Source organism: Coenobita brevimanus, chromosome 2 (genome assembly GCF_032717465.1).
Source record: "Coenobita brevimanus isolate Jiangsu-jjx chromosome 2, ASM3271746v2, whole genome shotgun sequence".
Classification (NCBI taxonomy): Eukaryota; Metazoa; Arthropoda; class Malacostraca; order Decapoda; family Coenobitidae; genus Coenobita; species Coenobita brevimanus.
Window position 1 is genome coordinate 18,527,858 of NC_136955.1, and position 14,846 is coordinate 18,542,703.

At 41.8% G+C, this 14,846-nt stretch overlaps 1 protein-coding gene across 1 annotated transcript in view; it reads left to right on the top strand.

Moving 5' to 3' along the window:
• LOC145391717 (zwei Ig domain protein zig-8-like) overlaps positions 1-14,846 on the top strand; it is an 89,972-nt gene that overhangs the window by 41,357 nt on the left and 33,769 nt on the right. Inside the window, exons 2-3 of the mRNA XM_080266257.1 lie at positions 10,054-10,106; positions 13,090-13,263. Coding sequence (XP_080122383.1) covers positions 10,054-10,106; positions 13,090-13,263 — 227 coding nt within the window. The remainder of the gene's footprint in view (positions 1-10,053; positions 10,107-13,089; positions 13,264-14,846) is intronic.

Here is a 14,846-nt window from a genome sequence, read left to right on the forward strand (position 1 = left end):
TTCTCTTATTTTGTTCTAGCTGGTACATGACACTTTTATTCAACTTAGAGTGAAAACTGGAGCCTAACAGTAATAAGACTGCCACCATTAATCCTGTCATTGTTGGAATAACTTTAATAATTTTGTTACTGCGCTCAACAGCTAGTTCTGTACACCTGTGAGTGAGTGTCAGGAACCCGGGTCTTAATATGATGAATGAGGAATAGAACTAGGAAAGCATTTGCTATATTTGCCTGACCCTCTAAAGGGCTTGACTAAAGCATGTCAATTAATAATAGGTGCTATTAGGATAAAGATTGGAGGAGGGGGAGGGGTCACTTACTGTACACTCATCCCTCAGTTCATAAAGACACGTGAGAGTAGTCAGTCATGGCTCCTGCCAACGGCAGTGTTCTACTGATGCCAGACGTCAGGAAGCTCAGAATTTATTCGCAGTTGTTGCTACTCTATTACTAGTTGGTAATTGTATCTTCAAGTGAAATGTATGCAATATACATCATATTTATTATACTGCTGAAGTTTCTGAACACGATTCACATAAGATATCTAGTCCTACAGTACAACAACATGCAGGCAGCTAAGTGCTTGTTCCTGCTGAGGGCAGTACCCTCGAAATCAACTCTTAAATCATGTATGTTGGCACAATAAGATAAAGAAGGTGAAGCAGGATGGATAAAAATTTTTCATTGAGGAATACAGAGTTGCCAAAACAAGTGGCAGCTTTGTTCATGCATTGATCTCTTTATGGAATTTTCAATTAACGTGCATGGCGTGCTCGAAGACTAACGTTAAAAAAAGGGATGGGTTAAACAATACTACCTGCCATGCTGCCATGCGAGACACGCACTGACACCAAACTTGACTTAGACCTACTCTGATATACCGGGCATGCCCATGCGAAACTGCAGCTCATTCCACCCAGCAATATGACCTGTATAGGGTTCCCAGTGTCTAGCGAAAAATCTGGCACAAAAGTGGGCATTGCTCGCGCACAACTGACAGCACGGAGTTATAATTTACACCTTCTTTGTCAGCTCATCGATCAGTATCTTTTGATGAATAGCACGTCGAAATTGGAGGGGGTCAAATGTGGACAGACATACACACAAACAACGATTATTCACATAGCATTATTTATAAAGGGGTGGTCTGGCTGACAGTCACCGGACTGACTGGCACATGACTCTTAAGTAGGGCCTGAAGGGGACTACGCAGGTTCCGAAAAGTACCAAAAACAGAGGCATGACCAGGTGTCATCGCCTAGAATATTGTTAGACACAGAAAAGATTGCTAGAGCCATTTTGGGAGTTCTGTTTGTACCAAGTCTTGGTTGGGATACAGTGTTTTAAGTAACTCGGAGACCAAGGTAACAGTAGGCTGGCCCCTGCCAATAGCAGGGCCTGATAAATAGAAATATATAAATTTAACCTGATTTTGTTAATAAGAGAGGTAGAAGAAGAAGAAGAAGAGAAGGAGGAGGAGGAGGAGGAGGAGTAAGAGGAGGAGGAGGAAGAGGAGGAGGAAGAGAAGGAGTAAGAGGAGGAGGAAGAGGAGGAGGAAGGGGAGTAAAAAACAGGAGGAAGGGGATTAAAAAACAGGAGGAAGAAAGAAGCAAGGAGAAGACGACGACGATGAAGGTGGAAGAAATGAGGGAGAAGACTAAATAGGTTATGAACAGAGATGGAGGAAAAGTGTGAGAAGATAGAAAGAAAAGAAGGGATGAGACACAGGTTGATTGAAGGAGGGAGAGTGGATTGTGAAGATGGGAAGCGAGGGATGGACGGGAAGGAGAGAGACAGAGGGCGAGAAGGAGTGTGAGGAAAGGGAGAAAGAAGAGAGGAGAAAGAGATGAGATAAAGGAGGGATAAAGCAGGAAGTGTGGCTGATAAAGACGGAAGGCAAGGGAGGGAAGAAAGGAGGGAAGATTGAAGGAGGATTTGAGAAAAATGATGGAGAGTGAAAAGTAGGACAGGAAGGGATTATGGGATGAAGGATGGAGGGGGTTGAGAGAGGAGGAAGGAGACAATACGGAGATTGGAATAAGTAAGGAGGGAGGAGGAGGAGGAGGAAGAGAAATAGTAGAAGAGGGAAGAGAATAGTGTGGAGGGAGGAGGAAGAAGAACGATAGGAGGGGGAAGAGAAAAGTGGACAGTAGAAAAGACAGGCATAAACAGACTACACACACCTTTCAGTCCTGTCAAGATTTGGCTGTAATCTGTTCGGTCCAACGACCTATCTTTTGTTTTTGTCTCGCTACCACCAGATGATGATTATTTTTTCTGCTTCAGGGGGGATGACTTGTAGAGAAGGAGATAAGTGAATCTCAGTCTAACTTCTCTAGCATGAAGTCTCGCCTAATCTTCAGAAAATTGTCTGGAGGTAGCAAGAATAAACAAAAAACACGTCACCGGACTGGAGTGGGTTAATATTAAACATAATATTTGCATTACTTAAAAAGAAAAAATCCCAGAAAATTAAGAATATGACAAGGGTACCAGTGGTTCCAAATTTGTTCTTTGTGAACCCTAGGCAAAATACCGTAACACCCGTAGCCCTCTCCATATGTTCGTATGAAGAAGCAAGATAGCAACGTCGCTCGAATGAGTATGTTGGATAATAAAATTATAACATCTCGGGTAATTAGAAGTAGAGACGAGGCTCACGCACGTAAACACTTTAAAGGTTTTCTGAAAACACAGCGGTACAGCTGTAATTAGATTTTTACCACTAAGTTGGATATCAGCGGTTGAGTCATAACTAGAGCACAAAAGTGATCATCTTTCGCTTGGAACTAATTATGCTGTTCCGGTTTGATGATTAAGAACATAACATTCTCTGAGTTGTTGAAACAGAAGATTTCAATGCCAGAAACATCCAAACACTCACTTTCAAGATAAGAAGGTAGCTTTCTGTTCTCGTCCAAAACTTTGTCAAACTCCTCTTTCGAATGTGTCCTTGGCAAATAAATCTCTTCATAATTCCTGGATTCATCATGGACATTTGGTATGCCATGCATGAGAACGGAAACAGGATTCCTTGATATGCTTCTTTAGGAAATTGATGGCGAAAATCTACATTTTGTGACTCCAGACCTTCTCGGAAAATCACTATGACCACCCCTTCCCCAGGGTCATGGCCCCCCTAGATCGTAGATCATTCAGTCGTGCAGTAGTGCAGGTGGAAACAATACCTTGTGAGACTGAAATACCTAGAAAAGAAGTTCCCGGACTTTTTCTTACCAACCACGTACCCTCTGAGATATCATCGACACGTACTCCCACGACTGAGGCAATGAATGATATAACAGCGCTCCATTAACTCTAATCCAGTATATAATGGCAACACAGTACCTGTTGTAAAATTACTGAAATGGGACTCACTTTTTCAAGTAAATAATAATGAACGTTTAATTACAACACTGTGTCAGAAGAAGCACAGAATAATCAAGACAACTATTATTGCATGTGAATGTGAATGATATGCATGATTTATGGAAACTAGGTTCTCAGTTTTCATTACTATTTCAAGAACGATATTGTAAGAATTAGTATATTTTACACAGATTATTCAACAACCCTCAGAGTACCCCCTGGGAACCCTCTTGTGTGACGTTGAGTATTTACGAACCCTATTTTGAAAGCCCCTGATCTGGAAGATCTTTTACAGGTGCAATATAGTGTAGTTTAAAAGAACAAATTATGCTAATAATAAAATACAATATAATACTACAAACACTGCATTTTTCTTTATCATATGTACAGTACAGCGTAGTCCATATAGTACACACCCGACTTCTTGTACGAGTATGTTCTAGGGATGGCTCATGTAGCTTTTCCAATATCTACCCTGTGTCAGTTTGTTTCCATAACGCTGTCAGTACTTCTACTGTCTTCTTTTTACGCACACTGACAGCATGGTTCAGAGGTGATTTCGTAGAGCATGCAAAATATTATCTGCGCCTTATACCAGCAGAGTGGCCCTTCCGGATAACACGTAAGACAGGCAAGCATATTGGACCGATCTCTCTGTAAATAGGCCTACACGGTATTCCAAGGTGCCAAAATTCAGAAGGTTGTATTTTCCATAGTTTCAGGTAATAAATGTCGCTGCATATCAGTATGGATCTAATAGTCAGCCGCAATTGTGATATACTTACTGATGATATTATGACGAAAATGGTCTGCCTCATAATTCACCCATAATGACTTCAATACCTACCCTACACTTGATAATATTTCAGAATTCGAGCCTAACTGATACAGCCTAATCTTTGAAAGACTTATTCCGGAAGACATTTGCTTACACATATAAATATAAGGGGCACACACACACACACACACACACACACACACACACACACACACACACACACACACACACACACACACACACACACACACACACACACACACACACACACACACACACACACACACACACACACACACAATGGTGAACATAGTGCACACAATGGGGGAATATACTATGCTCAAGAAGACTAGCGGTGGTCTATCAGTTAATATATGCATTCATTGCTAAGGAATGAGATAAAGGGCAGCATGATGATGATGATGAGAGAGAGAGACAGGTGGGGGAAGGGGGAGGTGACGTGGTGAGGGTGAGATGAAGAGAATAAGAATAGGACATAATATCATAGGAACAGAAGTTTTGCTGTCATGAATGAGGGAGAAGAAGATGATGATGATGATGACGATGATGATGATGATAACGATAACAACGAAGACGATAATAATAATAATGGTAATGAAAATGATGACGATAGTGACAACGACGATGATGATTGATGATGATGATGATGATGATGATAACGATGACAACAAAGACGATAATAATGATAATGGTAATGAAAATGATGACGATAGTGACAACGACGATGATGATTGATGATGATGATGATGATGATGATGATAACGATGACAACAAAGACGATAATAATGATAATGGTAATGAAAATGATGACGATAGTGACAACGACGATGATGATTGATGATGACGACAGTGATGATCATGATGGTGACGAAGACGAAAAAAAAAATGAAAAAACTTATCCATTCCTACCCACTGTGCGAGAGTACTTAAGAGAGAAATTATCTTAAGTTTCAGGTTTCCCCCCAAAATACGTCGCACAACAATCGAATGTAAATCCAGGTCCCTATTGACTCGAATGAGTGAACAAGGTCTAAGGGGAAACAAACTTTATCTGAGAGTTCAACCGGCATGAGAAAACAGGGATGATGAAAGGCAGAAACATAAGAGAGAAAATGAAAAGTCAGCCTGGGGAATATGTGTGTGTGTGTGTGTGTGTGTGTGTGTGTGTGTGTGTGTGTGTGTGTGTGTGTGTGTGTGTGTGTGTGTGTGTGAGAGAGAGAGAGAGAGAGAGAGAGAGAGAGAGAGAGAGAGAGGAGAAATGTGGGAGAGTGCAGGCAGAAAGGAGAAAAGGAGAGGAAAATATAGAACAATACAAGGAAACAGGCACAAGGAGAGAGAGAGAGAGAGAGAGAGAGAGTCTAAGGAAAAACAAGCGAGCAGAGGCATGGGTATAAAGAGGCACAAACAACAAAAAGAACAAAACGAAATGGAGACAGCAAGACGAAAAGAGGAAATGAGAGGCAATAATGTGTGAGATCCTTGGCTGAGAGTCTGGCAGAGAGGAAAGGAGGGAAGGAGAAAGGAAGGAAAGAAAGAAAAAAGGAAGAAGGGAAATAAGGAATGAAGAAGGAAAGTAGGATTGCAAGACGTAAGGTAGGAACACTAGCTGGCAAGCAAGCATGTGTGGAAGTAAGGAAGGAAGGAAGGAAGGAAGGAAGGAAAGAAGGAAAAACAAAAGAATGGAAGAAGGAAGGAAGAAAGAAGGATTTGAGAGAGAAGGATGGAAGGGAAGCAAAGAAGTGTTGAGGGGACAGAAAGAGGGAAGGGAGAATCTGAAGGTAAAGAAGGAAGGAAGCAGTGAGTAAGACAAGGATTGGAGGAAAAGCAGGGGGAGAAGGACAGAAGAAAGGAAGAAGGTTATCAAATGTGAAGGAAAATGAAAGACAGGAAGGGAAGGATGTAAAAAAGAAGGACATGAACGGAAAAGAGAGACGAGTGGTTGAAAGAACTGAAGGAAGAACTGTAAAGTGAGAAAGGAGGGAGGGCATGGGATAAAGAGAAGGAAGAGGGAAGGAAGGAAGAAAAGTTGGAAGGACAGAAGGAGGGACAGAAGGATAGAGGGAAGGTAGGGAAGGAATGAACGAGGGAAGGATAGAAGGGAGGGATGAATAGAAGGAAGGGAGGAAAGGAGGGAAAAGGAAGGAGGAAGGACGGAAGGAAGGAAAGTCTTCAATTATCCAGAAAAGAAATAAGAAGAAAAGGAACGATATAAGGGAGTGGAAAAAAAGAGAAAGGAAGAAAGAAAAGAAGGAAGGAGGGAATGAAAATGAAAGCTTGATGTAGGGAAATATCAAGGTATGGGAGGGAAGAAGAGAAGAGAAAGAAGGAAGGAAGGAAAGTAAGAAGGAAAGACTAAATGAATGAATGTCTGTATGACAATTAATGAAAGACGCAAGGCAGAAAAAACAGAAGGAAGTCAGGAGGGAGGGAAGAAAGATCAAGCAGAGATGGAGGATGGAACGAAAGATGACGAGAACAAAATAAAAAGAGAAAAGGTAGGAGGAAATGAATGGGAAAAAATGTGAAGGAGGAAAGGAAGGGCGATAAGGGAAGGAAGAATGGAAGGAACAAAGCAAAGGAAGAAGAAGAGGGAGTGAAGGAAGATCTGGTTGGAGATTGGGAGAATGAAGCAAGGAAGGAAGGGGAAACAAGTGAAGGGTGGAATGAGGAACGGAAGGAACGAAGCAAAGGATGTGAGGGAAGATCTGGTTGGAGACTGGGAGAGGGAAGCAAGGAAGGAAGGAGGAACAGGTAAAGAGCGTAGGAATGCAGCAAGGAAGGGTAAGATTGGACGAGAATGAGTGGAAAGTGTGAGGGGGGAAGAGAGAAAGTGTGAAGGGCAAGAGGGAAGAGTGTGTGTGAGGGAGGGAGGGAGGGGGGAAGGAGAAGAAGAAAAGTAAGGAGGGGGAAGAGTCTGGAGGAAGTGTGGGCGAAATATTGGCATTAAGTTTACGATGCCTTTGTGGCCAGGGAGAGAGTGACACTCGGGCCATCATAACAATAAAGTGGATGGGAAGGCTCAGTCTCACCCCATGTATTGTTTGCATGATTAAAATATACTATTTTTGCTCTAACTTGGCCAAAAATCACCTTGCAAAATTAATATATACTCTATTTTACTCAAAGTTGGCCTAAAATTACTTTCTCTCCGTCACGAATGTTGATTTGTAACAATAGATTATCACTAGGATATGATGCTAGTCAAGAAAAAGTGCTATGGAAAGGATGTATTGCCGTAGCACTGTCTTCTGGTGTATGCTATAAGCACCAGACAAACGAAAGTCTGGGTCAGGGAAAGGTAAAGAACTATCGTAATTGCTTGATAGTATCTGAGATTTAATTTAACTAGATGGTCACAGTTGCTATGATGCTATTTGCTTTATCTTGTTGTAAGGGCAAAAAAAAAAAAATAACGGTAATGATGGTGTTTTTGATGACACTAACTTACTTGTGTGTGTGTGTGTGTGTGTGTGTGTGTGTGTTGCAAACTGAATTCTAATCGGGAGAAAGATGCAAACGTACAGTCACGGTCGATAATTCCTATACACTCCTTGGATTCCGATCCAATACAAGTTAGGTTTAAAAAAATATCGCAGTCTGTAGTCAGACACCTTAATCCCGGAAGGGGTGGACACAAACGAATCGCCTCCATGTCATTCTGTCCTCCGCCGTCAAGCTGCCCTCTCTCCTAATCACATCCTCACTCATGTACAGTTAGCCACAGATAAACTTGGGATAGTGTGTGTGAAGCTGAGGTCTAGCTACAATTTCACACCTATAGGCATCACAGTTACTTGGCCATTTCACTTAAAATTTGACACGTCCGTTCTTTCATGTCAGTGCCACCAATAAATATGTTATTATGGCAAGGCTGTCAAGTGTACTAAATGCTAGACCTCTGCTACATGCTGATGCTGTCCCACTTCATATGCTGTCAATTGTACCTCTCCACACCACTCTTTCATCTCTTTGGTTTCCCCCTTCCCCATCCCCCTCCACGTTTCTCAGATGCATTCTCTTAGGCAATCATTCATTCCGCACCAATTTATTATTTTCTAGCAGACCTGACTGTTTCAATGCTCGCTGGGATAAAGAGCATGTGCCGTATGTGATCGATTTGCATACCCAAGTGACTCCTGGAGACTTTTTAATCACAAATGGCCCGTATTCTCCCCCACACCTCTTCCTAAGAGATTTATTTTGCTTATTACACCTTGCTGTCCATACTGACCATAAAAATACATAAAAATTGATATTAAGTAGCCGTATCCAAAAATAAAACGCTAAGGAAGAAGTGCTAGGGAGCCTCCTTCCCCGATGGGGGTACGAACCCTCATCACACCTTGCCGTCCTCCTCTGTGTTCCTTTCATTTTTTTTTCATTCATTGCCAGACGCCATGTATCCCAAACGGGGTGGTCAAGGGCTTAGAGTTAATTGTTTTACAGGGAGGGGCACTGATCCTCCACCAACCCCACTTGACACGTAGGGATGTCAACAGCATCTGGTGTTCCCAGGCGGTCACCCATCCAAGCACTAACCAGACCCAACGTTGCTTAACTTCACTGATCGGATGGGAAGCGGTGTACTAGTGTTCTAATGTCGCCATACCCCCCATAAATAACGTACAAAAGGATATTAGCCAGCCATATCCATAAATAAACAGCTAAGGAAGAGGTGTTAGGAAGTTTCCTTAACCGACTAAAATACAAACCAGAGAGTATTCATTAATGCTTTTGTTGTGGATTTCCTATAGCCATCAGATAAAAAAAAAAAAAAATAGTTCATATCACATTTTCCATTACCACTCCAGGTAGAGATGCGTGGGGGAAATTTAGCTCGACTTGGACCAAAATTCTTTTCTTGGGGGAAGCAGCCTAGGTATATAGATAGATAGATAAACATTTTACGCCTCTAGGAATTAAAGATAAATTACGCAATCTCCTTTATCCCTCCAGGTAAGGCGGAAACGATGAAGAAGAAACAGTGTATACTGTATGTATTGTGAGTTTACTCATATTACAAACACGTTGCTGGAAGGTAGAAGGGCTTGTTAGAACGTATGCCCCAAGCTATACGTCAGAGAGAGAGAGAGAGAGAGAGAGAGAGAGAGAGAGAGAGAGGGAGAGAGAGAGAATGTGAAAGGAATGGAAGAATGAACAGAGGCAGTTTGGAGGGAAAGCAAACTAAAGGACTAAGCAACTTACATATAGAGAGAAAATGTGACAAAACAGATGTAAATAGATTGTGCAGAGAGTAGTGGCTTGAGAAAAATGAATAACAGTGAAGGAGAAAAGAAGTTGAAGAGAATAACTGCATAACAATGATAAAGGAACGAACTAAAACAGAAAGACTAAGTGGTCGAGGAAAAGGCAACTCTATATAGCCCTTTGACTGTGATGCTGGAACATTAGTAAATTAGCGGGCAGTAAAGCAAGGTAGGATGAGTACCCCCTGTGAAGATACGAGTAGAATTGTGTGAGGGATGGTGTCGCAGCAGGAACGTGTAGCCTGCTGGTTTCTAAGAGTTCAGTACGTGGAGGTAGAAAAAGTGTGTGTGTGTGTGTGTGTGTGTGTGTGTGTGTGTGTGTGTGTGTGTGTGTGTGTGTGTGTGTGTGTGTGTGTGGTGAGGGGGTAGTGGAGTTGTAATGCACACCAAGAAGATGAGCTTTGTGTGTAGGTCAGTATGGGGGGGGGGGACTGTTTAATCAACGTTTTCTCCTATCAGAACAGGGCAAAAGAACTAGGAGAAAGTAAGCACACGTCGATCTTATGTACCTGGTAGGGATGAGCAACGATAATATAAGTCAGCTATTTGTGCCTTCTTTCCACACCATTTTGTTCAGCAGTCAGTGTTCTTATTTTTCTTTCTTTTCTCCCCACAGTGCCGAGGGCAGTGAGCGGCAGCAGTGGAGGCGTCGGTATCAGTGGAAATCAGGTAAGTACTCTCGATAACAGAAGTCCTGTCCTATTTCTTTGCTTTATTTTCCTTTCATGGATCTTTGGATAGTAGTCTGATGAATCTACAGCATCGGACATTAATGACACTGATCTGCTGCCAGATATTGTAGTCAGTTTTGGTCACTGGAGATTTACCACAGAGATTATTTAAGTACACAGGGTCACATTATCAGAGCAAGAGGAATCCCAGATTACAAACCTCGCCAAGGCAGACGTGCAAGCATTGTAGGCATTATTTATCGAGTTGGAAGCAAAAATTTTGAAAGTGCCACAATCCCGCAATGCTAAAGAACCTTTAAAAAAATTCCTGGATCCCGATGATGATCCGAATCACCACCAAAATATCATGGATTGTTCCTTGGGCCATACCCTACCCCTCAAAAAAAAGTTCAGCAAAATCCGTTCATAACTTTTTGAGTAATCATGCTAACAGACTAACAGAAAAACAGACAAACAAACCAAAGCCGGCAAAAGTATATCCTTCTTGGTGGTGGTAATAAGAACATGAGCCCGTCTCCAGCAACATCCTCTATGGGTCAGTCCCTCCCCCCTCCACCCGCATCTGTTTTTCCCATGGACCTGATCTCATCTCAGGGATCCATTTTCCTTCATGGAGTTATTTTCCCCCTTGACCCCCTTTTTCCATGACTTTACTTTCCCCCTTGGTCATATTTTTCTCATGATCCAATTTTCATGCGTGGATCAGTTTCCTTCGTCCATGAACGTGCATTCTCCCATGGATCTTTTTCCTCTTCATCTGAATCTATTTTCCGCGTTGGACAGATTTCCTCCATTGACCTTTTTCCTCTGGACAAATCTTTCTTTCTTTGGAACTTCTATCCTTCCAGTGACCTACTTTTTCCATACAGTCGACCTATTTTTGTCCCCATGGACACGTTTTCTGGCCACTGACCAATCTTCTTCCATAAACTTATTTTCACCATTAACTTATTCTTCCCCATGGGCCTATTTTCTCCCCAAGTGGAAACGCTAATGACTAATACTGATTTTTTCTTCCATGGACCTCTTTCTGCTATGGCCCTTTGTTACCTGCTGGACTGTGTTTCCACTTGGGTTAATTTCTCCAAAGGACAAATACCCTCATGAACATGTTTTGCCACACGTACCTTTTCCACCTATGGGCCTATTTACATCATGGACCTGTTCCACATTAAGCCTAATTTCCCCTGTCCACCCAGCTTTCCACCCAGTCACAAACCCACATACATAGCCGCTCACCTCGTGTAGCAAGGCCATCTTTCTGTCTTGTCCTTTGACACCTACCAACCCATAAATCCCTTCCACCCACCCACCCAAGCCCACATACCCACCCCACTAACTCAACCACCCACCCACTCTGCTCTGCCTATCCCGGTCGCCCATCCACCCCACCCACTCTGCCCACTACATCTACTCTGTCGCCCCACCCACCCTGCGCACCCATCTCTTCCAGGCACCCTGCTTGTCCATCCACACACCCAGTCCCTGCACTCTGCCTGCCTACACCCTGAGTAACCCCATCCCAATCACGTACCCATTCACTCCATCGTGCCTATTTACCCACTCCCCCTCCATTCACCATTCACACCCATCCTGCTCACCGAATCTGTACCATCTCACCCATTCATCCACCCACTATCCCACCCCGTGACTCTACCTGTCTGCCCATCAAGCTCCGCTGGTATGATGAGTTGCAAGTTGCCTCACACACACACACACACACACACAAAGAAAGGCACAGCTGCTTTTAGAGTATGAAATAAGAACAAGTTGATTTATACAAGCTCACATTTTTTTAAACTATTTATTATAAGCATGTGACGATAGATCTGAAATTTCTGTATAGTTCCTGGCTACACTCTAAAGTGGGATACAGGTTGAGCACATTTAAAAGTCACAAGGTGTTCCAAGAATGGTAGTGAAGAATTAGGGGTTCATTTTCACCTCCGAGTGTTCAGTTTTAATAAATATGGGCGAGAGAGAGAGAGAGAGAGAGAGAGAGAGAGAGAGAAACACCCATAGCCATCAAGATGGCGAACTGTTACAACTCAGCCCCATTCACTGACTGGGCCAAATGAAGGCCCGGCCCTCTCTAACAGGGGAGGAAATCGAACAACAACAACAACAGAGAGAGAGGGAGTATATTCAAACAATTTCTTGAGCATATCCCCGAGAGGTTGAGTACATCCCTTACATATACACTTAATGCTATCAGACAAAATTTTTAAGCTTAAAAGAGAACCGTGAAAGTAGAAAATGTTAAGGAATGCTATATTCTAATCCCCTCTTTTCAAGTAGTCTCTCCTGATCTGTATTGTACTGTCTAAGATAAAAACCATGAAATTAAGACGCTGCCATGGTGAACGTGTTGATGCGTGCGTGAGAGCGGGTGTTTCAGTTTTGGTTTTCATTAGCACAGCTACGAAATACTTCATAGTCAAATTAGTGGGTATACCGAAGTGAAAAAAAAATAAATAAAAAAAATATATAATCAGAGCAATTTACTAGTGTGGAGATTTGATTATCATATAGTCAAGAATAATTTTTTGCCTTGCATTATATTTCGTCTCGTTTACTTTATTAGAGTTACTTCTAAAAGACTATATTCTGTTTGAAAGAGAATACTCATAATCTCTCACGCAGAAATATATACGAATGGAATATACGAATCTGGAGCTGTTGTCGTTGAGCTCCAGGCCCATGTGGACGTGACCCTGGTCAACTGCAGGCTGAAGTTGTCCTTTTTCAGTAGTCCATTATACTCCTTTGGGAGATACAGAAGGTGAGGGACGTTTGAGTAATCGAGTACCTTCACCACCCACTTTAATTGGTGCCACTGCCTGAAGGCGTCCCTCTCTTTCACCTTCCACGTGCTAAAACAAAGTAAACAAACAAAATGCGTCACCGGATTTAATAGGTTTCAGATCCTTTATTTATACTTTCTCCCTCCAACCCCACAGAGCACTCGCGGCAATAACCGTCTGGAGCGAGCACCCCCCTCCAGACCGGCGCCAAAGTGGGACCAACCCCTCCTGAGGCCACAATTCGACAACAGCAGCAGCAACAGGGTGGTGGCAGCTGCTGGCAGAACTGCTTTTCTTCACTGCCTCGTCAAACACCTTGGGAATCGTGTGGTAAGTAGAAAAATAAATAAATAAAGCATCTGGTTTACGTAATCATCAGGTTAATACCAAAATCGGCTGGCCTCTGTAAATGATTGGTTAGTCTAACACTGATCTGTTTTCAGTCATCTGGTTACTATTAAATTGGTCTTTATTCATCAACTCAATATTATCTTGCTGAAATCGTCTTGTTAGTGCTTCAGTCGCCCAGTTCAAACTGCATGGTAAGAATCAGTGCTCAATTGGAATCAACTTAAAGGTCACAGATCAACACCAACCGTAACAGCAGGGAGGTGGGGATAGCGTGGAGGACGTTCTTAAATGCCTTTTCAGATATATTGGCAATGACATGTTTACTACAGAAATCATCTGGTTTTGTTTTCAGTTCTCTAGTGCGAGTAGTTAGGAAGATACTTCAGTTTTGGGGTTAATATTTCAATAGTCTGATCAGGGAAATTTCATCTGGCCTATGATCTAGTTAATTCTAGCCCTCGTCCTACATTTCCCTACAAGGAAATGCTTTGTTTATTCCCTTCCTTCTACGTGTAGATTGTTCTTCTAATCGACGCTTGATATCATTACCTCAAGCCCAAACCTCTGAACTGATTAACCTGAAAATTGCTACAGTGCATTTACTCATAACGGACTAGTAATCCCTACCCCCTTTCAGCTTAGTTGATGGCCAAGTGTTGTCAGACTGGAAGGCAATTTTGACTGGCAGTTAAGGAGTGTCGTCACTTCTTCATAACTATAGCTCACCGAATTCCATACACCAATGACTAAGTTTTCAAGTTGTGGGAGTTGCTCAGTTCCATCACATGAAAGCAAAGCAATTATATAAGTATTCATGTGACGCATTTTAAGATTTTGTTTTTCGTTATAGGTGCTTTATTATTTTATAGTACAAAACAGTATATAAAGTCGAGCTGGAAATAATTAAAAGACAACTACAGAACCACGAGACGATAATACAAAGATCTCAAAAAACACGTACAAATTCCAGTTGCAGTAGCGATACGAGACCAGTTTGATTCGAACGTGCCGTCAACCTGCTTATTTTTCTATTCTTTTCATCTGTCTATTATCTATTGCCAGACTCCTCAATTCCGTAAGGCTTACGGAGTGGCCACAAACAAATCGCCTCCATGTCGCACTGTCCAACGCTATTTCACTGCCATTCTTTTCATATGAATTGTAAATACAAGTGGATACATTTCCCGTATTTATCTGTTAGAAGCAAACTTTGGGAAATGCCATGATTTTGCTCACTTAAGTTGCCTTTAAGATTTTGTTTTTTTGTCCTTGAACAGATATGAATGGAACTTGCCTTTTAAAATGTAAGTTTTTTTTTTTTTTTTTTTTTTGTAAGACTCTGTTATGCCTTTATTTGTCTTTGGTACCAAATTATGCAATGGTTATATAATAGCTGCGATACCAAACACCAATGACTAGAATTCTTTCAAGTTTGGTTTTTTGATCATGGGTCTATTATTGCTATTATTATTACTGTTATTGTTATCATTATTATTATTGTTATTATTATTATTATTATTATTTACATTTCATTCAAAGCTGTTTTTTTTTTTTTTTTTTTT